At 33.1% G+C, this 26,721-nt stretch overlaps 1 protein-coding gene and 1 pseudogene across 2 annotated transcripts in view; both read left to right on the top strand.

Moving 5' to 3' along the window:
• The window catches only part of MYO9A (myosin IXA), a 285,639-nt gene that overhangs the window by 101,073 nt on the left and 157,845 nt on the right, over positions 1–26,721 (top strand). The window contains 5 exon segments of the mRNA XM_079123120.1: positions 422–519; positions 4,209–4,335; positions 10,104–10,193; positions 14,021–14,137; positions 17,143–17,277. Coding sequence (XP_078979246.1) covers positions 422–519; positions 4,209–4,335; positions 10,104–10,193; positions 14,021–14,137; positions 17,143–17,277 — 567 coding nt within the window.
• Positions 25,013–26,080, top strand: LOC306650809 (calmodulin-like; annotated as a pseudogene). Its single transcript has one exon. The product of its transcript is annotated as a calmodulin-like (transcript).

Raw genomic sequence — 26,721 nt, 5'->3', positions numbered from 1 at the left:
GTCTCTTCTAAGATTTTTGTATCACCAGGATTTAGTTCAGTGCCTTGAATATGGTGGGCACTTGTTAAATATTTGTTGAATAAATAACATTTGCTTGTAGACTTGAGCTCTCTTAAATGATATGAGTCTCTGACATTCTTTAGAACTTCTTAAAATCAAACTTGTGACTTCGAGATCTTTGTCTTGATAACTGTGAAAGGGGGAGAAAAGGTAACCTATTGGTATTTCGGTAGATATGTGTTTACTTTGCATACCTCTGTAGTTAAGATAGGAAATATAATGAATCTGAGTATGTATGAATATTCTACCAGTTTGAATTTGCATCTTAAACATATGTGTACTTATCTCAAATTACCATATTTCTGAATGGTCTACATTATTTAACAGTTAATTTGATTTTTTCCCTTTTTATCTAAAGCAGGATTGCTTCACAGTGGAGGGAGAAGATTTGAGACATGACTTTGAACGCTTACAACTTGCGATGGAAATGGTAGGATTTCTTCCGAAGACGAGAAGACAGTGAGTTTATTTCTTGTATTTTTATATCCCCAGTAGAGAACAAATCATTATATACATATCTTTGAAAGATTTTTCTTTTTTTTCCTTTTGGTACTAGAGATTGAACCCTGAGGCACTTTACCACTAACTGCATCTCCACTTCTTTTTAATTTTTATTTTGAGACAGGGTCTCACTAAGTTGCTGAGGCTGATCTTAAATTTATAATCCTCCTGCCTCAGCCTCCCAAATTTCTGGGATTACAGGCATGTGCCATCACTCCTGGTTCTTTCCCTTGGTTCTTTCAGTTTTTTAACTGTCTATTGCCTCATCTATTTTTTTTTTTGGTTATAAGTTCTTTGAGAATCCACAAACATTTGCATACAAATGTAGTAATTCATAGTGCCCCTGAAGGCTATTTATGCACCTTATCCTAAAATACACACACACACACACAATTACTGTATAATGCTACTTCTGTAACTCTTCATTTTCTGTATCAGTTATCTATTGTCATGCATACCTATCCACAAAACACAATTTTTAATATATTTCCTTCCTTTGTATATTTAATTTATATGTGTATTATTAACAAATACTTTCTTCATGGTAAATGCATTAGAAATACAAAACGTTTGTGATAAAAGACAAATCAAATTATATTTAAGATAAATATTTAAAATTAAAGACAAACTTGGTGCACATCAGAAGAAAATAGTTTTTTATAACTTTTTTATATTTTGAGATTTTTGTTTGTTGCTCAGGTTGGCCTCAAACTCCTGAGCTCAAGGGATCCACTCTGCCTAAGTAGTCAGAGTAACTAGGACTGTAGGCATGCACCACTGTGTCTGGTCTACTTAGAACTATTTTTGAAGGGGAAATTAATGTTGATGAATATGTCAGATCTAATTATATTGTCAATTTTTAATCTCTTAAGTGATGAGCTCAAAGTCAGAGAAGAATAGCTTTCCTATTTTCTTATTTGTACTTGTCATTGGTATGATTCTTTAACATATTCCTTGCTAGACTCTTTTATGAGGAGTTAGTTTAAATCAAATGATATAATATGTAATATGCAAACCCATTTAATTAGTGATATAAACTGCCATTCACTGAAAGTTAATAAATAGAGTACCCATCTCAATTTCTCCACTTTGTATTACTTCCATTCTTCTATCAGCCCTGAATACCTTGTATACTGCATGTGAAACCTGACTGGGTGACATATGAACGAAGTGAAGTGTTGATAGATATACAGATCGAGTATCCTTAATCTGAAAATTCAAATTCTGAAATGCTTTGAAATCTGCAATTTTTAGTGTTGCCCTAATGCTGAAGGGCTGAAATGCTTGGGAAGAGAAGTACCTAAGATTTTGGAGAATTTTTCACTCTGAATTTTCAGATATCATGGAAGCTCAGCTGTTAAAGTCTATGCAGATGTTCCAAAGTCTGAAATGATCCAAAATCTGAAGCACTTTTGGTCCCAAGCATTTCAGATAAAGTTTATTAAACCTGTATTAAATTAATAATAATTTTTTTGATAACACAATTGGGAATATGTTTTTTGCTTTTCATACACCACGGGATTGTCTTTCATCTTTTGCATTTTAAGATATGACTGAAACTACTGGGAGCAATATGTTTCTGTTAGCCTGACCTTCAGTGTGTCCCTTCCCTATCACTCTACTGTTATCTTTCAGATATACCCTATCTAGCATGAACTTTGCATTTTAACTTGACTGGTCTTGTTCTCTAAAACACTATGTTGTATTCTGAACATTTCCTGTTTTCCCCATTTGAAATGATCTTCATCTCTTTTGTACTCATTCAAATATTTTCAATATTTCTGATAGAAAACTTGTATTTATGCCACTTCCCCATCCTATGACCCCCATCCTATGATAAACTAATAAATCATAATTTATTTTTTATTTTTTTGCAATGCTGGGGATTGAACCCGGGGCCTTAGTACTTGCAAGGCAAGTACTTTACCAACTGAGCTATATCTCCAGCCCCATAACATTCTTTTGTCTGAACTTAGACCTAGTCTAGAGTCTCTTTTCATAAACTTGTAGGAAGCCTTAAATTTTCGTATGCAAATTGAAACTTGTTTTCTTTAAAGCTCTTCATGTCCTACAATTTTTAAATGAAAATTTCCATAATCGTGCTTTGTTTTTACTTTCTGTGTTTTAAAAATACCTGTCCTATAGTATAGTTATTTACTGTCATTACCTAATACAAGGTGTGTACTTTTTGAAAACACAAGGACTCTTGTTCATATTTTAAGATCTTTTTTATATTAATTTATATGGCTTTGGATTATTTATATGACATTAATTATTGCTGAAGAGTATGTATCACATATTTGTGGGGGAGAACATAAATGTGCTGATTATTGAGCCCCAGCTATGGAAACAGTGTAATTAACAAACATATAAACTACCACTTAAAATAATTTTTGAAAAAGTGCATCATGAATTTGTTGTTTCTTGACACCAATTATTTTTTTCTATTGATACTGAGTTTACTTTCTAATTTACTTCAGAATACTTTAATGAATGATTCCTTTGCAATTTGTATTTTCTTTGAATTATGAGAGTGATTCTAACATTTAAAAATTTTGTTATTTGAAAAATTAGCTCTGCGAATTAGATGTTGATTCAAAGTGTATCTGGTTCCTAAAGCAATATCTTTTGTTTTATTTAGAATATTTTCTTATTTTAGGAAGACAGGTAGTTGTTTTCAACTGGTAAGGTACAAAATTGTGTGTATTTAAGAGATTCAGTAAGGGCTTTTAAATGAGGTGTTTACCTGCATTAAATGCCTCTGAAATGTCAGATAAGTTATAATCTGTTCCTAGCTGTGTGAAATCCTTGGTAACCTCTGAGATATACTAGTGGGTAGAAGATGCTAGATGTATACTAAGTAGAGCGATAAGGTGAAAACAAGCAGTTTAATATTTCAGTAAACTTCTTTGTGAAGGGAAAAACATGTTGAATTTAGGAGATTTACTTAAGAGAAAGGTAAATATGAGAGTATTTTGATAGAAAGTTTTTCTAGGGTCAGGTGAGTTTCTGAGTTAACTGGAGTTGATGGGATAATAGTGCACAAGTAGATGAATTGGTTATTGACTGGAGGGATGTGTTCCCCTGATATAGGAGAGAAGCACATGAGAGAGTTCCAGTTTTGAATATTTCACCATAGGGGTCTGATATTACATAATATACCACTCTGGCCTCATACTTAAAAAATAAAAAGCATTTACCAGTGGCACCATAATGTGATATAGGAAAGCATTTAAAAATATGATTAATCACAAAAAATAGCCTCAGATAACTGATAAAAATGTAAATTCTAAGGCCTTTACTTTAGAGATTGTGATTCAGTGTATCTGAAATAGTAGGGGAAAATGCATTACAGACAGGAAGAATAGTATTGTAAAGACATGGATTTGTTAAAATACTACAATTTCAGGCAAGAAATCCCTTGACACAACTATGTAACAAATGGTATAATACTGAAACTAAGGTTATGTATAGCACTTTGTGCAGTAAACAGAAACTTTTAATTTATTTATAATTATTCTCATGTTTCTTGTTTTTCTGAGGACTCTTGGTACTGGTTAGTTTGCTTAGCTAGAATTGTTGAATGAAGCAAGCTTTGAGAATACACATATTCAAGCTACTGTTAAGTTGTGCTTTTATTTTCACAGGATATTCTCTCTTCTCTCAGCAATACTACATTTGGGTAATATCTGCTATAAAAAGAAAACATACCGGGATGACTCCATTGATATCTGTAATCCTGAAGTTCTGCCTGTTGTATCAGAATTATTGGAAGTGAGTGATGATGTTTTCAGTTCTTTTAGATACTTCTTTGTGTAACTGTTTTACAGATGCAAGTGGATTAATGCTTTTTATTAATGATATTATTAGATACTGTTTCTTAATAGTGTTTCCAGATAGAGGAGGTTCTCTTGACATCTGCCTTACTTTAACTATTAAGCATGCCAGAATCTTTAGACCATTCGTGTTTTCTCCTCTGTCTCCACTTGCTGCGCACATTCATAATAGTTCAGTTTGTTGAATCAGATGAACATTTCTACTTTAGACTGCATAATGTTATGGACTAATTTATGTTTATTCTGCCTTTTCCAAATTTTTTCTCATACTAAGAATTTGGTTAGGGACTAGGGCTGTAGCTCAGTGGTAGAGTGCTTGCCTCGCAAGGGTGCGATACTGTGTTCAATCCTTAGAACCACATAAAAACAAATTGAAAAAATAAAGGTTAAATTCTCATAAAAAAAGATTTGGGTTAGATTATTTTATTTGAAAATGGGGTTTTTGGGGGAGGTGATGAGAAGAGATACTGCTTTTTTCCTTAATGGGTTGAATAGAATTTGTCTTCATCTTCTGCTCATCTTGCATATTTACCTTATAAGATGGAATGTTTCTTACAGACCCTCTCATCTGACAGATCAAGAAAAAATATGTATATTCTAACCTGTGTATACACACATATCTATAAATATTTCTATATGTAATCATTTGTATCTATATAAAGCTAAACATGATTTCATACTTTAGTTTCTAAAAATCCTTTTCTTAATAGATCATTCTAGTCTCTCACTTTGCATGTCTGTTAGCTCCTACTCAAACAATGAGAAACCTTTCTTACACCCCCTGCCATCCATCTACATAAATGTTCAGTTACAGTGTTCTTCTATAGTAGTTATTTGTGTGAAATAACTTTCTCAACTTGAGTACAGTACTTTTGGACAGCACTTTTTGTCTTTAGTCCTATAGATTCCATTAGTTTCCAAAGTTGCTTAGATTGTCATCTTTTCCTATCTCCTCTCTTAAGATTTTTTTCTTATATGTGTCATACAGTTAGTAAAGTCTTTGGTCGTGATCCTTCCAGTAATTTCCTAATGTCTTGAATAATTAAAAAAATTTGCATACGTTCATTCTGTGTTCAGTGGGTTTGACAAAGGCATGAAGCCATGTGTTCCCATTATAATGTCATATATAGAATAGTTTTACTGGTCTAAAAATTTCTCTGTACTTTACCTGTTCAATTCTTCTGTCCAAGTGGCTAGAAACTTCTGATCATTTTCATTGTGGTATAAATGTGCTTTTTCCAGAATGTAATAAAATGTAATTTCTGTGTAATTGGAATGATAGAGCATTTAAGGTTTTCAGATTGATTTATTTTACTTATCAGTATGTATTTTAAGATTCATCCATGTCTCTTTGTGGCTTGGTAGCTCATTTCTTTGGGTAATATTCCATTGTATGGGTGGGTGTACTGCAGTTTGATGGAAGTCTTCCTTGTTTCCACTTTTTGGCAATTAGAATTTATAGCTTGCTGTGCTTTTTAGAAGTTAAAACATTAATATCTTTCAAATCTTGTTTCCTTTGCCACTTCATGGAATTTAAACTAAGTAGTCTAACCCAACTGCCTATGCATACATTTCCTTCTAGTTGGTATAATTTAGTTTGGGTTTGGTAGTTTAAAGTTAATTGTTTTCTAGTTGTGTCCCTTACAAATCTGCAGTGCTCTTTGAGAACCTTGGATATCTCTTTGTTTTTCCTTTTCTTTTCTTTTCTTTTCTTTTCTTTTCTTTTCTTTTCTTTTCTTTTCTTTTCTTTTCCTTTCTCTCTCTCTCTCTCTCTTTCTTTCTTTCTTTTTTTTTTTTTTTTTTTTTTTTTTGCTGGGCTGGGGATTGAACCCAAGGGGCCTTGTGCTTACAGACAAACACTCTACGAACTGAGCTATATCCCCAACACCCTCTTTCTTATTTATCTAAGCACAGTGTTTATTTTTTCTCTATACATGATTGGGAATTGCTTATTAGTTATAATGAAATGACATCTTAGCAAAAAGTGTAGACAAAGGGAGTATCTTGAATTGGAAGTAGACTCACTCATTGGAAAGAATTTTCACCAGGAGATGGACTGTGGTGTCAGACGATTATATTGTCGAAGGTTCTGAAGGTCAGAGAAAAAAGAATATTTCAGTCAGGCATTTCAGGTGATATTTTAGTCAAGCATTATACTGGACAATGTGACTGGTTGGTCTTATTTTATATCCAGGCCTTCAGCAAGTACCAAAGCTTCTGATCCTAGTGAATTATTCCTTTTCTGGTGAGACACTGATAGGAGTAGTTCAGGCAACTTAAGAGAAAAAGGAGAAATCAAAATCTGAAAATTGGAGTTACCAGTATCAAAGTTAGACATAAGACAAATGTGATTTGATAGAAAATCTTATTTGAACCCAAACTACTTGAATTTCTTATTTTGTACAATTTGGACTGGTTCTAGGACTTAGGGTTGGTATTAAGTAGAAGGAAAATAGCTTCTCTAGCTTCAGGAGCTAGAGAAGATACCTACCATGATATCCTGCCTGTAGTTGGTTTTAGAAATTATTTTAAAAATTGGTTGCCTCTAGTTGGTTAATATTGATAATAATAATTGCAGCCTTAAAGCTTTGGTGAACTGGTTTAACTAAAATTTAAACTCCTTAGTTAAAATTTAATGTAATTCCCCGTCTTCCTAAAGTAATTCAGTTCAAGGATAAATATAGGTTTAATTTTGAAGAATAGTTTAAAAGTAGTAATTTAATTTTACTTTTTTCTAGTTTTAATTTTTTTTTTATCTCATGCAGCAGTGAATATTTTTATTCTTTTGTTTACTAAAGCCTATTTGGATGGTTGCTAGTGAGATAAAGTGAAATGTGAACAAGCTTCAAATAGATAGTAATTATGTAGGATGTTGTTTTGAGATTTTTAGAACCATCACCCTTACCACAAGCTGTTCAGTTTTTAGCAAAGTTTGTATGTTGAATACATTTTAACATCTGTTCAAATAAAGAATGGGTTTTTAATTTACTTATCACTTTTCAATTAGATAAATATGTGAAACTTTGCATATTGGATAGTGAATTCACTGGTGTTTGATTTGTTTAAAAGTTTTGAAAGTCAAATATGTATAATGAAATATTTAAAGAATTATAGAGGTAACTGATAAAAATATCATTAATTCATTAATATTTTCTTTAGGATGCTTACCAAATAAAATAAGTGTGCTTTATGTGGTTGTGCACGTGTATAGATCTATGTATAATCTCTGTTACTCTTTAGTGCTGGCACAAAGCCAACTCCTCAAAATGACTTAGGTAGTTTTCATTCTTTTTCCTGTTTTTCTGATTTTAAAAGAAGGATCAGTAGTGCGTTCTTGAAAGGTTTGATAGAGATCAACCTTATGAGAACTTTATTGGATGCCTTTTCCATTTGTTCTTTGTTAATGAATTTTTTAGGATTTTTCAAAGCTGATGTGAATTATTTTAATAAATTTTGTTTTCCTAGGAAATCATATTACACATCTAAAATTCAATATTTTTTATTTTCTTATAAACATTTGATTAATTTGAATTTTTCTCTGTGGTGTTATCTTTGTTTCTCTTTAATTTTTTCTTTTGTGTGAAAATTTCAGACTTTATGATAAAAACTATACTGTATAAATCATTCTGAAATCTGACTTTTTAATTTCATATTACAGTTTTGAGTTTTTTTTTTCAATTCTGATTTATATATTCTAGGTTCTTCCTTTAACTCTTGTGTAAGATTCCATTGTATGAGTAAAACCAATTTATATTTTTTCCTGTTAGTGGGGATTGAGGTTCTTGTAATTTTCTGTTTATAAATATTTGTTCTTTAAAAAAAAATTCTTGAGTCTATAATATAGATCCTTTATTTACATGCTAAGCTTATGCTCTACCACTGTGCTATACTGCTACTTATTCTTTAAATATTTACTTTTAATAATTTGTAGAAATATACCTCAATATCCATTTGGTTTTTATTGCATGTATTTCTTTTCACTTTTCTTAGTTTTGTTATTTTTTGAAATCCAGTATTTGCATTTTTAAAAGATTTTAAATGTATAAGGCTGAGGTGCTTTGTATTTAAACTTTATTGTGCATTTTTAGTTTTACTGTATTTTGTGAAGGTAACGTGCCTCAAATTACTTCCATTTTTTTGCATTTAAGAATTGAGCAATGGATGCTTTAAAATAAGGTATATATATGTGTATATATATATATGTGTGTGTGTGTGTATATATATATATATATTTATGATGTTATATTTACTAGATACTTTCCTGTTAACTTTTCATGGCCAGGTTTAGTGGTACATGCCTATAATTCCAGCAACTCAGGAGGCAGAAGCAGGAGGATTGCAAGTCCAAGGCCAGCCTCAGCAACTTAGCAAGACTCTGTTTTAAAAAATAAAATGGACTGGGGATGTGGCCTAGTGGTAAAGTGCCACCTGGGTTCAATCCCCAGTACTTAAATAGTTGTAAAAGGATTTTTTATTTTTAATGTGACATAAATTGCTGATAGTGCGGTAATACCTCCATCTATTGTTTTATAACTCAGTCTTTTCTTACAATCTAACAGTTTTTGCTTGATATGGTTTAATATTATGTTGTCTACGTAAATTTTATGAATGTAAAATAATATATAAAATGTAAAAATATAATATATTTTTATTATATATGCATGCTTTTATAAGATGTCTTTGTTTTACCATTTTATCTTCATCAGTGTTGTAAAATTCAAAAGTCTGATAAAACCAAATATAGTGAAGGTTTCAGGAAATAAGAGCTTTCAGTGTTACTGCTCAGAGAACACATGGGTAAAAACTGTATATAGGAGTTTGATAATATCCTGTAAAGCTGAAAATGTGTATCTTATAAACTGATAATTCTGTTTTTAAGTTTGTTCATCACAGGAACTCTTGAACTCATATGCAAGAATATTTATTGTAGTTTATTTTCTAGTCGTGCAAAATTGAAAAGTGTAAATGGGATTATAATTACTATAAATAGAAGACCGTATTTCACACAGGTTATCGTTATATATTGGGACGCTTAATTTAAGTTATAAATGTATTTATATCTCAAAAACATATGGCACTATGATACCATACAGAAGAGTTAAATATATTTGTTAATATAACATCATGTTTATGAATACATTTAATACATATAAAAGTATAAAAACAGAAACCAAAATGGTACATGTCAAATTCATGATAGTATTTATATCTGGGGAAACAGAAAGAGTGAGAATAATGAAGTGTCAACTTTATTTTAAAGTTTAATATCCATGGATAAAAATAAACATCTGAAACATAAATAAGTACACACTGAGAACATTCCTGAAATTCAAGAAGTATTGTCACTTTTTCTTCCTTGTCTTCAGTTGTGGCATTATGATCGATTGTCTTAAATAAAAATGATTTTTGCTACTATTTTATATTTTCTATATTCTGCATAATGAAAATATTTTCCATTATGCTCAGAAAGCAAACTTTAAAACGATCTATTTATCTCATCTATCTTGTTTTGTTTTTGAGGGGGAAGAATTGGGGTGAGTGAGACAGTTAAATTCCACTTTGTAGTTGCCAGTATTTTTCTTGGATTTTCCTTTTCTCTATTGTATATTTGCTAATCTCATTATGTTCTTTCCTCTGTTGGCTTTTCAATTAAATAATTCAGCCTTTGTCATAAATATATATTGAATTTATTTCTCTGCTATATAGGTTAAAGAAGAGATGCTATTTGAAGCATTAGTTACAAGAAAGACGGTGACAGTTGGAGAGAAGCTTATTTTACCATACAAGTTGGCAGAGGTATGCTTTTCTTTGAAATGAAAGTATTCTAGACATTCTTAGCAGTTTGTGTTTTTTCTCTTAACAAAATTAAAATGACAGTTTAAAAAAAGTGTTGATTGACATATTTTGTAGGCCCTTAAAATTTGATCATAAATTGTCCATTAACATAGAAACAATGTGATTTTAAGCAGTAGGCTTGAAATTTTTTCCCCCAAGGATCTTTCTTCACTGTTCTTTTATTTTTTTCACCTTTTTTAAGTTTCATATTATTAATATGAGGTAGACAGTAGTTAGAATTATAAACCATCAGTGTTTGATCCCATTGATTAATCCTTCTTTTTAAAAAATGTTTCTTTAGTTGTTGAAGGATCTTTAATTTATTTACTTATATGTGGTACTAAGGATCAAACCCAGTGCCTCACACATGCTCAAGCACTCTACCATGAGCCACAACCCCAACCAGTGATTATTCCTTCTTGAGACTTTTTCAGTTATATTCTAGCATATTTTACTTTGCCGGTTTACTTTTTTGTTGTTGGCCACATATTTGTAGTCCTTTTTGCTTGCTCTTTCTTTTTTTCTTAACATCCTAAAGGGTGGGTACACTCAGACACAACCTTTGTTTTCTCTATATTCTTTATCTGCATTATCTCACCCACTCTTGTGACTTTAAATATCATCTGTATAGTTTGCCAGATGAAATTTGTATTTATTACTATACCAAGGTGTATAAGATAGTGTGTTAGTCTGCTTTTTGTTGCTATGACAAAATACTTGAGAAAAGCCACTTAGAGGATGAAAAAAATTGTTGCTCACGTCTTGGCACCCAGGAAGCACAGAGAAAGTGGAAGAAGCTTAAGACAAAATATATTCTTTCAGAACCTGCCTCTCATGACTTCTTCCAGCTAGCCCTTACCTCCTGCAGTTTCTACCATCTCCCAATAATGCCATCAAATATTGAATTTATTAGTGGATTAATCCACTGAAAAGTTAAGAGTCCTCATCATTCAGTCACTTTGCAGTAACCCCATCTCTGAACATTGCTACATTGTGAACTCAGCCTTCAACACATGAACCTTTAGGGGACCCTTCATGTTAAATGATAACGAGTAAGAAAATTACTGAAAAGCCACTGATATAGAGCAGTTTATGAAAGTGATGAGAAATCAAACCATAAAATAGGATAGGAATGAGATGAGAAGTGAAAAAATTGTCATTGAGCCCTAGAGAATTACTTTTAGGCTAACATTGATCCATTTATCCTTCTTTTGGGTTCCTCTTAACTATGTCTCCAAGTCCATCTTTCTTCTTGTGTCATATTATGGTTTCCCACTCTAAAACCTCTAAGAGTTTTACCTTTCTTTTATAAAATATTTGGTGCTTTTATATTTTATAACCTTTTTTTATTACAAAAGATTTCTTTGTCTTTTACCTTTAAATTCAACTTTTTGAGTTTTTCTTAACCTTTTTTTTATTTATGCTTGTTTGGTGTATTTACTTGTTGGTTCAATAAATATTTGAAAACACGCAATTTCAGATATGTGCTGGCCATTAGTAGTATTAAAATGGGAAGCATTCCTTAAGTGTTTTAGTATTTTACTTGAAGAACAATGGAAATACTATAAAGTGTTCTAAGCAAAAAAGTTTCCTTAAGACTTTTTTTTTTTTTTTTTTTTTTTTTTTTAAAGCAGTACTCTGGCAGTGGTTTGAAGAATCAGTTAGAGGGAATATTAGTTTTCTATAACTGTATAGGAAACTTTGCAGCTTAATACAGTACAGATTATTATTTTGGCAGTTTTCAAGAGTCATGACTCTGGGCATAAGTTAGGTGTCTTAGTTTTTCAGTAGGCTGAAACTAAAGTTTTTCTCTGATAGTAGGATGCTGATCTATAGTGGGGGGTGGGTAGAGAAAAAATGAAGGAACTTTGGATTGTACAGAGGGAAGTGAGGGGAGGAATGGGGCAGGTGGGGGTATGGGATGGTAGATTGAGACAGACATTATTACCCTACATACATATATGTATGAAAAGAATTTTTAAAAAAAATTTTTTCAAAAAAAGTTAATAAAAATAAAAGTTAAAAAATTATTATAGTAACTCATGCTTATATTGTTTTATGCATATTTATTTAGTTTTAAATTATTTTTTTGTTGAGATTGATCAGATTGTCTTCATTATTTTTTGTATTGACTTCGGTTACTTATTGTATGTTCAAAGTGTACAATATAAAGTTTTGATATACATGGACATAGTGAAGTTGTTACATGACCACAGTGAGGCAAAACTACAATTTTGTCACATTATTACTTTGTGGTGAGAGAATCTGAAATCTACTCTTAGCAAACTCCCAATGTGCAGTACAATACTGTTAACTGTAGTCATCATATTATATATTAGATCTCAGATTTATTTGTCCTACATAAATGTAACTTGTACCCTTTTGCTCACATCTCCATGTTTTCCTCACCTCCCTGCCCCTGATATCCACTGCTCTACATTCTGCTTCTGTGAGTTTGACTACTTTAGAAATCTCATATAAGTGGAATGATCCAGCATTTGTCCGTTGTCTGTTCCACTTTGCTTAATGTCCTGCAGGTTCATTCATGTTGTGGCAACTGGGAAGACTTCCTTCTCTTTCAAAGACTTGTTTTTTATCCCTGTGGGGGAAAATTGAATATTATTCTGTTATGCTATAATATTTTGCTTTTTTGGTTTTCTTGTTAGTTTTAAGATACTTCTTTGATAACTTGTCCAGATGTAGAATTCTAAGGTGACATTGTTTCTTTCAGAGCTGTTAAAGAATTTTCATTTAAAGTTTCTAGTATTGCAGTTCATTTAATACCAGTGTTCTTTCCTTTCCAAATAATTATTTTTTGGTTATAAACTTGAAATTATTTCATCACCTGTAGGTTGTATATAGTATCTGTAAATCTCCAGTTTGTGGATGTGTATCCTGTAGTCTAAGAATTGAAGGTTCTCTGACCATGGTCAACACAGCTAGAATAAATAAAGAAATAAAGTTAAGAAGCCTAACTCTTAATCATTACTATCTATTTCTTCTATACTTCAAAACAGAGATGTAAATACATACCTGAATATATAGGTTTCAAAATAACTCCCTACATAATGTATGCATAAATTATTGGAATTCATAGCCTTCTAATGGGCAGGACTTGGTTCTATAAGATATACACCATTTTTAAAGAGAATAAATTTCTGTGTTTAGAAAAAGTTCAGACTTACAAAGATAGAATAGAAAATTTTCCATAAACTGGAGAAATCTGGAAGTAGGCAAAAATAAATTTTGTAATTTCATAATAAAGGAATTGTTGCTCTTTCTGGGTATGAAATAATTCTAGAGGTTATTGTGGATGACAAGCTGAAGACAACTATGAATGGTGTCGTGGTGGTAGTATGTGTATGTTTTAAGAGTGTGAGGAGGATTTCACAGTCATTAATTCCTTTTTGCTGTCAGATTTATTTCTCTGCCTAGAATACTCTTCCTCACTTTAGCAAGCAAGGTCATTTGTAAACTTTCCATTATATCTTGTTTCCTAGGGGAAATATATACCCTAATTTTCAGTAGAAATGTTTTGAACTGTGAATGACCTAGTTTTATTTCTGTTTCATGGCAATTTTAGTCTAGATTCCCTGAGTTGGACTAAATTAATGAGTACAAATGGAAAACCTCAATTATAAGCTATTTATATTGAGAGAAAAATTAGTTTTTATTCAGTATAGTACATGTTCTTTCTTGAATGAGAGTAGAATATACTTTGTTGAAGTATCTTAGTTGGATTATTACCAATTCCACTTTGCACTCGTAACCCTTTTCTTGTTTTGCAGGCTGTGACAGTGAGGAACTCCATGGCTAAGTCTCTATATAGTGCTCTGTTTGACTGGATAGTTTTTCGAATTAATCATGCGCTTCTGAATAGTAAAGATTTGGAGCGTAATACCAAGGTAAAGATATGTTGGTTTGTTTTCCATAGAAAACTGTTTCAATAAACTGGTTAATACATGAAATTTTAAAGCACGGAATTATGTAGAGTTAGTATAGTATTGAGTTTACTTCTGTCTGTCATTTATCACCCTATTCAGTGAACTATTTGGTGTGTCTTTCCAGACCTTTTCCCCTGTGTATTTATATGTCAAAAACATACACATACAAAATTGCTTTTAAAATTATAAATAGAACCATCTTATCTATATTTTTGCAAACTACTATTTTTTTACATAACATCTCTTTAAATACATTATATGTCATTATGTATCTGGACCTCATTATTTTTAGTAATTTTGAAATATATGGTATAATATATAAAATCTCATTAAAAATAATTTTTGTTATGAATAATATAATAACTAATAGTTAACTTTATGTACCTTTCTCTAGGATTCATTCCTCAGTGTTGAATTGCTATATTTAAGGATATATGTATTGTAAAAATTTGGCAACTACTGCTAAATTCCAAAAAGAACTATATACTTCTACCAGCAGTATCAAAGTGCCTGTTTCCCTATACTTTAACCCATATTACCCATATTGGATATTATCAATATTTACATAATCTGATATGAAGAGAGGAACTATCCCACTTTTTGCCATTGTTTTCAGTGATGAACCTTGAGTGCCTTCTTGGGCTGGGGATGTGACTCAGTGGAATAGTGCTTACCTTGCATGCACTGAGTCCTAGGTTCAATACCCAGCACTGGGGGGGAAATGTGTTTTCTCTGTTTTATTTCTTTTCTATATCTTTATATCTTTGTGCTGTTCTGTTGCTTCTTTTTTCTTTTTTACTCCTTTTTAGGAGCTATTTATTGTAGACATTATGGAGACTCAATTTGATATATATTGCAAATATATTTTCTCTTACTTGACTTTTAAGACTTGTTTCTGTTATGTCTTTTTATGCCTATGTGTTTTAAATTGTTGTGCAGTTAATTCTATTAGTCTTTTCCTTTCTAGTCCTGGGTTTTACGTATTTATTTTACTTATATAGAAGGCCTCTTCTAGTCCAAGATTTAAAAATATTTAGCATTAAACTCTTAGAATTTCATTTTTTATGTTTAGACATCTTTTCCAATTGGAACTTGTTTTTAGTATGGCAGATTATAGGTAGTTAACTTCAATGAGTTCTGATTCACTTTTCTCAAAAGCCTGTATGAAACAGTCTGCCTTTTCAAACTGATTAGAAATGTCATCTTTAGTTTAATCTTACTGTTTTAAAGGTAAAGGTAAGCCCACAGCCATAAAATTAAATTACAGTCTGATTTATCAAATTGACTTAATTTTGAAGAACATTATTTTAATTTTTCTTAAGGGCCTAGACTTAGTCAGTAGAATTAAATATTCCTAGTACAGACTTTTAAAAAATCTTGTAATTTATCATTCATTATATTAGTTTGTCTGATATACCTCTTAGTCCCAGTGGAGAAAACTTACTGTCATTTAACAAAGTTGTCATAACAACTGTTTTAAGAATGTGATGGAATGATGAAAAGGGTGTTTATATGCAGGTATTAGAGCTGAATCTGTATCAATCACAGTAAGAAGTTATAAAGAGTAAGTTCTAGGAGTCAGACATGGAAAACAAAGTTACGTATGGTTTCTAGAATTGAAAAGTAAAATATTCAAAAATGGAAGAATAAACTGTGTACTGAGAGTGGAATATTGACTCTAAGAACAGACAAGAATGAGTAAAGGATTGCCGTTTTATATTATAATTCTTTTAGAGCTAGTCAGCATTTTAAACCTTGTGTTTTTGTTAAAGAAATACTTAATTTTAACTTTAAGAAACTATATGCTTTTGTATCATGTTTCATTCTTAGCCTAGATGAGGCTGATTAATAAACTTGTTACTTTAGTTTTTAAAGTAGACCTCTGTTTATTGGGAGACAAGTTAAAATAGGAAAAATTACATAGTTTTCTTGGCATAGCCAAGGATCTGCTGATCCTTCACTTTAGTAATCTTGATTTTTTTTCATACCTTTTATTTCATTCTCTCTTGGAACTCAGGGATTTCTGAATTTAGAAACTTCTTCGATTTTTTTCAATTATGATAATAGACTGCTAGCTGTGTGCTTTGTACATTCTTTTTCCCCTTCCTTCCTTCCTTCCTTCCTTCCCTCCCTCCCTCCCTCCCTCCCTCCCTCCCTCTTTCCCTCCTTCCTTCCTTCCTTCCTTCCTTCCTTCCTTCCTTCCTTCCTTCCTTCCTTCCTTCCTTCCTAGGGATTGAACCCAAGACCTCTTTCATGCTAGGCATGTCCTCTACCACTAAGCTACACCTCTGGCCTGTGCTTTATATATTTCTGTAATGTAATGCCAGAATTACATGGGTTACATTCCCCCCCCACCCCCAAGGGACTGTTCCCAGGAGCACTTAACCACTGAGCTACATCCCCAGCCCCTTTTAAAATAATTTTTAAATTTAGAAACAGGGTCTTGCTAAGTTGTTGTTGCTGGCTTTGAGCTTGCAATCCTCCTGCGTCAGCCTCCTAAGCTGCTGGGATTACAGGCATGTGCCACCACACCCAGCTACATGTGTTAAAATTATAATCTATTTTTATAATTATAATAAAATTTGTGAAAAACAGATTGCATTTGTGAAAAATTTGGATATATTTTTATGATTAGGACAAAAGTAAAATGAAGATGAAGAGAACTAAAATACTTCTTAGTTGTGGTATATTTTGGTTTAGTACTGGAGAGAAAACCAGTCCCTCTCTACTGCTTTAGAAATTAGCATTTTGTTATTTATATTGTGGATATTACTTAAAGTAAAATGAAGATGAAGAGAACTAAAATACTTCTTAGTTGTGGTATATTTTGGTTTAGTACTGGAGAGAAAACCAGTCCCTCTCTACTGCTTTAGAAATTAGCATTTTGTTAATTATATTGTGGATATTACTTAAATACATAAGTAAATTTGAGACTTTTTAAACCAAAATTTTCTCTTGTTTTACAGACTTTGTCCATTGGTGTTCTTGATATATTTGGGTTTGAAGATTATGAAAATAATAGTTTTGAACAATTCTGTATTAATTTTGCTAATGAACGTTTACAGCACTACTTTAATCAGCATATCTTTAAGTTGGAACAAGTGAGTACCCAAATATGTGTATCCACCTTCATACAAATTTTAGTCATAGACATCATAAGCATTTTAATTTTTGTATTTCAGTACAAACATTGTGGTGTTATAGCATTATAAGCAAATGACAAAAATCTGAGTTTTGTTTTTTTGTTTTTTTCTGAAAACATTGTCACCAAATAGATTTTCTAGTATGTGCTTGCTTGAGTCATCTTTGTAGGGAAAGATGGTGGGTTTGTTTTGGGTTTTTGTTGGAGGTGTTGATTTTGTTACCTATTAATGAGCCTTGGTCACAGTGTGTAATGCTAAGGATGCTTGTTGGATGCTTTTTGTCCTTTAGTTCTAGGATGGGATGGAGGAACTTATTAATAGACAGCTCAGACTGGATACAAGGACAGTATGGAGAGACCAAGATGGGTAACTAGGTATTTGTCTTGCTAATCTTAAGACTGATAGTTAGTTTAAAAAGAGTGAGTTTTCAGTATCCATGAGAACTGTTAACTGTAAAGGCAAGGTCAAAAAAATGTGGGCTTTTCTTCCAACTAAGTATGAAATCAGTAACAGGTTGAGATTGTAACTCAGAATTTCATTTGTGTAGGGGGATGTAGGCAGCAGCAAGGTATATTATACTCAATTTAAGGGAAATGTTAAAGAACGGAAAATGAATAAAAAGACCATAACAGTTAGTAGGTCTACAAAACTGGGAAAGAAAGAGTTTGCTCTTTTATTAAGCCCTATCATTTGAACTTGTTGCCTTCTGTCTTACCTTAAGTACTTTATTTTGCTTAAAGGGTATAATGGCTTGTTAACAGTGGCACAAGGAATATTAGTTTTGGCCACCTTGATGAATGCTTAATGTTTTAATTAAATAAAACCTTTTAGCTAGACATGATACTGGAACTGTTAAAAGATAATTACATATTATTATACTTTTAGCTAATTCTTAAGTAATGTTACTTAACAGGCAGGCATTGTTTTTATTCTGGTTTTATAGGTGATGCCTCAAGCCAGTATTTAGTATTCTACAATTCTTATCTCTCTTTTTTTTTTTATCTTAATTCTTTTTTGTGGTGCTGGAGATTAAAGCTGGGCTTGTACATGCTAGGTAACTACTCTCCCACTAAGCTATTTCCCTAGTCCTATAATCCTTGTGTTATCAGAAACTGAGCTGGAATTATTGTCCAGGTCTCTTGATTCAGTTCTGTGTTCTTTTGACTAGAGCAAGCTAAATTAATATCTTTTCTCTTTGCCAATAGATACATGTGTCGGAGGGGTAGGAAAATGTGTTTTGTTGAACATATTCTTTATTTTCTGGAGGCAAGCATTGTTGCTCTGTAGATCATTAAACAGAGACAAGTTAAATTGCTTTTGTAAAAGAAAGATATTCTCTTATTGTAAACTGCAGTTAATCTGTACCCATTATAGACATCTAGATTAAACATAGAAGAGCCATAAGAAATGCTTAGGCCATTAACACATTGAATACAATTAAGAACATTTCATGGAAAATGCATTCAAAACTACCTGGGAATGGGTGAGTCTCATTTACGTGATAACTCGAATATCACAGTTTTTGGCAATGTGGTAGAATTTTGAACCAGAATACTTATTTTCTATGATGTACTCGTTTTTGTTCTCAAGTCTCAGTATTCTCGGTTTTATTATCTAGTGGATATGTTTTAATGTAATTTATGGAACATTTAAAGACCTTACACGTCTTTGCCATCCTATCTTTGTTATTTTCTCTTTCACTACTTCCTCATGTTTTTGTACTTAAAATGAATTTTCTTGGAATGAGAGATGCAAGGGAGTTTAAATATTAAGTGTCTTACTTATATGGGCATCATTTGTACCTGTCATGAGATGAGTACCCAGTGACTATTTGTTAAATTCAATTGAATACCAGAATCAATTAAGAAGATAAAAATTAAAGATGATAAAAATAAAATATCAAAGATATTTTTTATAGAAAAAACCCTTGAGTATGAGAATTGTGGTTTAGTTCTAAATTTTGTCCTAAAGGAATATATAGGCATGTAGGATAGGAAAGCGTTGGATTAATTTCCATGTAGGGTAATATATACTATAATCAGGCATAAAGTAAAATACTACATTGATTCATCTGCACTGAATTCCAGAGGTGGTTCTGGAATTTTTTTTTTTTTTTGGTACTATGGATTGAACTAGGGGCACTTGATCAGTGAGCCACATCTCCAGCCCTATTTTGTATGTTTTCTGGAGACAGGGTCTTACTGAATTGCTTAGTGCCTCACTTTTGCTGAGGCTGGCTTTGAACTCTCCATCCTCCTGCTTTAGCCTCCTGAATCCATGGGATTACAGGTGCCACCTTGCCCAACTGGAATGTGGTTTTGAATAGTGAGTTGGAGCTCACAAGATTGCCAGTGGGGAAATGGTATTTAAGGCAAAGGTATACTTAAAGTATACTCTTAAGTATATTTAAAACTGGGGCATTATGCATCATGCAGAGAAGATTAGAATTTTTTTTAGAGAGGGAAGAGCTATTCAAAGTTTATTTGATATGGTACTTGTATTTTAACTGGAAGATGGACTGAGAGAGTGTACTGGAGATGAGGAAACAATCTGTAAGCCAGTTGAATTGGTGTGGTTCAGTGATTTTTGCATCCTGAATTAAGATAGTGGCAGAGGGACTGGGATTGTGGCTCAGTGGTAGAGTGCTTGCTTAGCATGTGTGAGGCACTGGGTTCTATTCTCAGCACCACATAAAAAATAAACAAATAAAATAAAGATATTAAAAGAAGATAGTGGCAGAGACAATATGAAATAAGAGACTGAAAGGTTTCTGAGATTTGAAAATGTTTCCTGTTACCATTTCTGATATTATCCTCTTGCTCAGAATTATCCTTTATATCATGGATTCATCAGTAATAGCCATGTGTCATGCATTGTGCTAAGCAATGGAGATAGAAAATGTAGAGTGCAGGGGTCTTATTTAAGGAATTTATAATCTAGCAAGTTTTTTGTTAAGGGTAAACTTTTTTTTTTAATTTGTCAAGTTTTTATTTTGTTCATTGTACATTTGGTGTTGTCAGACCAGAAAATTCTGACTAACCTTACCTTGGAGAATAATCCCTCTTAAACTGAACATTGGATTACTTTCAAATGAATGAAAGCTTAGATCTGTAAGAAGGAAATCTAGGCTGGTGAGCCCAGCATTTGGGGCTTCTTTGTTTCTAGAGATATTTCTCTGTTCTAGTATAGAGTTGACGATTCTGAATGAACCAGGGTTGATTGGCTGAGGATCTGAGCAGACTTTTCTACTGAGGAAGCCCATGGTTACTTCTATAGACAGGTTGGGCCCCCTCCCTCCCCAAAGAATACTCATTAGGAGTAAAGGTAAGCTAGAAATAGATTAGGCATCATTGGAACTGATGTTCAGTTTAAGTCATCTCAGTTCCTGATTAGGTGTAACTAGTGTTCTTAGTGTTTTTAGTTCTCATGTGCCAGGAGCAAATTCACTTTGTACTGGAGGAAGAGATCATATTTAAAAATATTTTTTAAAAAACATATTTTTTTAGTTGTAGATGGACACAATATCTTAATTTCATTTATTTTTATTTTCACGTGGTGCTGAGGTTGGAACCCAGTGCCTCACATGTGCTAGGCAAGCGCTCTACCACTGTGCTACAACTCCAGCCCAAGAGATCATCCTAATGCTAACATTACCACTGTTGAAAAGAAAGGAAGAGAGAAAAGAGAAGGAAAAAAAGAACCAAACAAGTGGATAAACTAACATGTTAAAAAACAAGAGCAGTGAGATAGTAGTACCATAGGGGATCTAGATAAAGATGTCATCAGACAAGGACTTTATTGTTTCAGGTATTTTTTAAAAGAGTAATACTTTTATTATAAATTATTCCAGATAATACCCAAATTTATGAAAATCTAGTGCAGTGAAATTAAGAATGCAAGATTGTTTTTAATACGTAGATATAGGTTAAGAGAAAATTAATGAATTGGAAGAACACAGTATACATGTGCACATGTATCTCCCCTACCCCCACTGCCCAAAGCACTCATTTGAGGAACTCTAAATATCCGAAAACAGTCTGAAAAGCACCAGAGCAAATGAAGCTCTGTCTTTAAAGTGCAGCAGTAAGATTAGCAATCAACTTGCAGAGGAACTAGTGGAAGCTAGAAAAGTGGGATATTTTCCTTAAAACTGAATCACATTATTTAGGCATTAGCTAATGTATCTACAGTTATAATTTAGAGGTACAGGAAGGAATGAAGAACAGTGAAAATTATTTTTAAAAGTTGGTGAATCTAAATGAATATGTTAGATAAATTGGAGAAAGGTAAAATACCATACTTTAATGTTTAAATAGAACTAAAAATCATGAAAACAATAACATGTAAGTTAGGGGAGTATATAGAATTTCAGGTATTCTAAGATCTTTCCTTCTAGGTTATATAACATTTTATTTCTGTTGAACATTGATAATGATGCATGTTATGATTTCTAGAATAGTCACACAATACTAAAAGAATAAACCTTTTTAAAGTTAATATAAATTATAAGAGAAAAAGACCTCAAACAACCCAAAGGAAAACAAGAAAGAAGAATTCTAAACAAATATTAGCAAGCGGAATTCAACAAGCTACAAAAAGGGACAATACATCAAAACTACCTGACTTACCCCCACTCTCAAGATGTGCTTTACATTTAACTTTCTTCGTTGGGGGAAGGGGATGATACTGGGGATTGAAGGGAGGGCCTAGTACTTGCTAGGCAAGCACTCTATCATGAGCTGCTTCCCTATCCTGTGTTTTATAACAAAGCATCAATTTAATTGATCTGCTAAAATAAAAAGGGAGAAAAACTTTGATTATCTTAATAGAATTATTAAAAGCATTTGATAAAATTGCATATCCATTCCTGTTTCGTTTTGTTTTGTTTTGTTATAGAAAAACAAAACTTAGCAAACCTAGGGTAAATTAAACTTCCTGTAGGTCATCTACAAAAACATCCATAACAACATACAAAATGGAAATAATACTGAATGCTTTCTTTCCCAGATTGAGAACAAGGCAAGGATGTTTGTTTGCTAAGAATCTTTATCCCTCTCCTTTTCTTGCTTTCCTCTTAAAGAAATTTTTAAAATTTATGATGCCAACAGTTGAACTCAAGAGATTTAACATGCTAGGCAAGATCCTCTACCACTGTGCTACATCACCAATCCAAGAGTTTGTTTATTTATTTTTTTGATACCTGGGATTGAACCCAGAGGTGCTTTACCATTGAGCCACATCTCCAGCTCTTTTTATTTTTATTTTGAGACAGGGTGTCATTGAGTTGCTTAGGTCCTCTCTAAGTTGTTGAGACTGGCCTTGAACTTGGAATCTTCCTGCCTCAGCCTCCCAAGTTTCTGAGATTACAGGTGTGTGCCATCATGCATAGCTTTTTTTTTTTTTTAAATCATGAACATAGGCATATCACAAAAGGAAATATTTAAATATATTTTCAATGTTTTTCTCTCTTTTTTTTTGTCAGCTTTTTGCTGCTGTGACAAACGACCTGAGAAGAACAATTTTATTTTTATTTCATTTTTTTGTGGTACTAGGGATTGAACCCAGGGCCTTGCACACGCTAGGCAAGCGTGCTAACACCAAGCTACATCCCCAGCCCTCTGATAAGAACAGTTTTAGGGAAGGAAGAGTTTATTTGGGCCTCAAGGTTTTAGAGGTCCCAGTCCATAGATAGTTGGCTCCATTCATTGGGCCTGAGGTGAGACAGAACATCAAGGCCAGCAGAGAGAGAGCGGGCGGGGGTTGGGGGAGATGTGGTGGTGGTGGTGGTGGTGGCGGCGGAGGGAGGGAGGGGGAGGGAGAGAGAATGTCATACCATAACATTATTCATCACAGCAATTAAAATTAAAATCACAACCAGATCCCTAGGCATTCACTGGAATGATTAAAATGAAAAAGTGGTAATACAAGTATTGAAGAATTAAGTTTCTAGGGAAACTACCGTATGCTGATAGTGGTTATATAAATTGGCACTTCAGAAATCTGGCAGTATTTGTTGAGTTTAATATGTATAATTTATAATCTCAAAATACATATAATGTATAAGAAGAACCAATAAAATAAAATTAAACATGTTTGTTTATATATGTGTATGCACACACACACACACACACACACACATACACAAAAGTTTTGGGTAGAAATGGTCATATGACCTTATTTTTAATGGCCAAAAATTAGAAGTAAATAATATTTGCCAAAGGAGAATGGGTGAATAAGTTGTATATAAATAGAGTACTCTACCGCATTAGTTATCAAACTCAAAATGTTGTTTCTCTGCTTTCCCTAAATCATATCTAGAGAACTTGTGAGAAATAAAAACCCTAAGTGTTATTCTATACCTATTTATTCAGAAATTCTGGGGATAAGGCCCAGTTGACTGTGTTTTAACAAGCCTTCCATGTGATGCTGCTGTACATTAAAGTTTAAAGAGTAATTAATGTTCTGTGTCACTTTGGCATTTTCTGAAAAGGATGAGATTAAATAAGTCTTTTGGTTTTATGAACAACATGGTCTCAACTTTGCAGTTATATTGAGAAAGCAGACAATGTATAGACAGTACATAAATGATTATGTTGTTTTACAACCTCTCTAGCAGTTAAAGTGAAAGAACTTTGGGTGTGTCTAACAAAAATGAATGTCTCTGAAACCTAAATTAAGTCAAAAAAGTCAGACAAAAAGAATTATGTATTATGTGAGTTTATTTAGCTAATATCTGTAAACAAGTGAGTCTTACCAAATATATTAGAAGCTGGCATTGGGCAAGAGAGTCTGAATGGTCATTTGGAAGAGGACTAAGGACTATTTCACTACTATAATGTATAAAAATCCTAATACTCCTGTACCTAGTATGCATGCTATCCATGCTACAAAAAAGAATGGTGGGGTCACCCCCCACTTGGGGGTGACTTTTTATATAAAAATTCCAGAAAGAAGTAATATATTTACCTTTCCTAATTAGAGTAATTAATTTAAAGTAAAAGTTTCACAGGGATGAATAAAATAATATTTCCCAATAAAAAGAATAAGGAAATATGGGGTGCTTTGTAGAAGTGTTTTACGGTAGCTGCTCAAGACCTGAGTTTAAGGTTTTTTTTTTTAACCTTGGAATTTGAGGCCTTTTTGATAAAGTAAAAATGTGTGAAGGATTTTATTTTGCAAAATTTCAGTATATGAATTCCACATGATTTGTGAGTGATGGTTTCCCACTTTCTGAGGAATTCAGTTCATTGTTGATCCAACAAATGCAGTCCTTTTTGATAGCGTGGAATCATGTAGGAGAAATTAGTTTTCTTCATTGCGTATTTTCCTTAGTGGAGTAATCATATAGTGTGACTAAAACCCAGGCCTAGAGCTTGCTTAGAGAGGTTTTAGAAATAGGATTCTAAACACAAAATTTGTTTGCATGTACTGTTTTTTTTTTTTTTTTTTTTTTTTTTTTTAAACGGTGGTACTGGATATTGAACCCAGGGTTGCTCGCCTACTGAGCTGCCTCTCTAGCTCTTTTTGAGACAGAGCTCACCAAGTTACTGCAGCTGGCCTCAAACCTGCACTCCTCCTGCCCTCTGAGTAGCTGGGTTTAAAGGAGTGTTCCACTAGATGGGGTTTCTTGCTTTGCTCAATGTAAAGAAACAGATACACTGTATTAAGATTAGTAAACTGGGGCAGTGGTGCTGGGAGTCCCGTGAGCGCGGCGCCGTTACTCGCACACGGGCGGCGGCGGCGGAGGCAGTACTTCTCACCGAGCACACCGCGCCTTAGCGGCAGCGGCGGCAGCGGCAGCGGCGGCAGCAGCAGCAGCAGCAGCAGCGGAGGCAGCCCCGCCGTCACAGCTACTGCGCTGGTGCAGCCACTCTCGCTCCCTCTGCTCTTCCTCTCTTCACTCGCACCGTGGCTGATCAGCTGACTGAAGAACAGATTGCTGAATTCAAGGAAGCTTTCTTCCTATTTGTTAAAGATAGCGATGGCACCATCACAACAAAGGAACTTGGAACTGTCATGCGGTCACTGGGTCAAAACCCAACAGAAGCCGAATTGCAGGATATGATCAACGAAGTAGATGCTGACGGTAAAGGCACCATTGACTTCCCAGAATTTCTAACTATGATGGCTAGAAAAATGAAAGACACAGACAGTGAATAGGAAATCCGCGAGGCATTCCGAGTCTTTGACGAGGATGGAAATGGTTACATCAGTGCAGCAGAACTACGTCACGTCATGACAAACTTAGGAGAAAAACTAACAGATGAAGAAGTAGATGAAATGATCAGAGAAGCAGATATTGATGGAGAGGGACAAGTCAACTATGAAGAATTTGTACAGATGATGACTGCAAAATGAAGACCTACTTTCAACTACTTTTCCCCCCCACTAGAAGAATCAAATTGAATCTTTTACTTACCTCTTGCAAAAAAAAAAAAAAAAGAAAAAAGTTCATTTATTCATTCTGTTTCTATATAGCAAAACTGAATGTCAAAAGTACCTTCTGCCCACACACACAAAATCTGCATGTATTGGTTGGTGGTCCTGTCCCCTAAAGCTCAAGCTCCACACCAGTTTTACAATATAAATACTGTACTACCTTAATGATAAGGAAGCACTTAGTGGACTCCTTAAAGTTCCATTTGCTAATGATTAATACACTGTTTGGGCTGGCCAGTTTTTCATGCATGCAGCTTGATGATTGAGCACAGTCAGGCATTTGTATTAAAATCAAAAAATGAAAAAACAAATTCAAGACCTATCAGATTTGTTCTAGTTCAGTTTGTTAGCATAAATTGTCATAACTGGTTTACTGAAAACACATTTAAAATTGGTTTACCTCAGGATGATGTGCAGAAAATGGGTGAAGGATAAACTGCTAAGACTAGCCCAGTAGTAGGACGGTCCGCTTGTACTTAATGTGCTCTGACCCAGTAGTGCCGGTGACACCCTGGTGGTATACCTGCATACGTTGGTTTAGCATTGTCTGCATTGTGTTAGGGTGAAATGGGTGTCAGGTTGTCACCTACACAAATTTTTAATAAGAAATCTTTTATCAGGGGAGCATCTTTGGACTCTCTGTTTTTAAAACCTTCTGAACATGACTTGGAGCCGGCAGAGTAGGCTGTGGCTGTGGACTTCAGCACAACCATCAACATTGCTGTTCAAGAAATTACAATTTACGTCCATTCCAAGTTGTAAATGCTAGTCTTTTTTTTTTTTTTCCAATAAAAAGACCATTAACTTAAAAAAAAAAAAAAAAAGTAGTAAACTGATTAGTAAACATGCTTGCATTGTGTGGATTGTGATTTTTTAAAAAAGAGCTTAGACTATATTTTTCAATCCTTGTTATCATATGCCTATCATTTTCTGCAAAATGAATAAATTATTTTGTTGTTTGGT

The sequence above is a fragment of the Sciurus vulgaris genome (genome assembly GCF_902686455.1).
Source record: "Sciurus vulgaris genome assembly, chromosome: 2".
Classification (NCBI taxonomy): Eukaryota; Metazoa; Chordata; class Mammalia; order Rodentia; family Sciuridae; genus Sciurus; species Sciurus vulgaris.
This window is presented reverse-complemented; position numbering and strand designations above follow the sequence as displayed.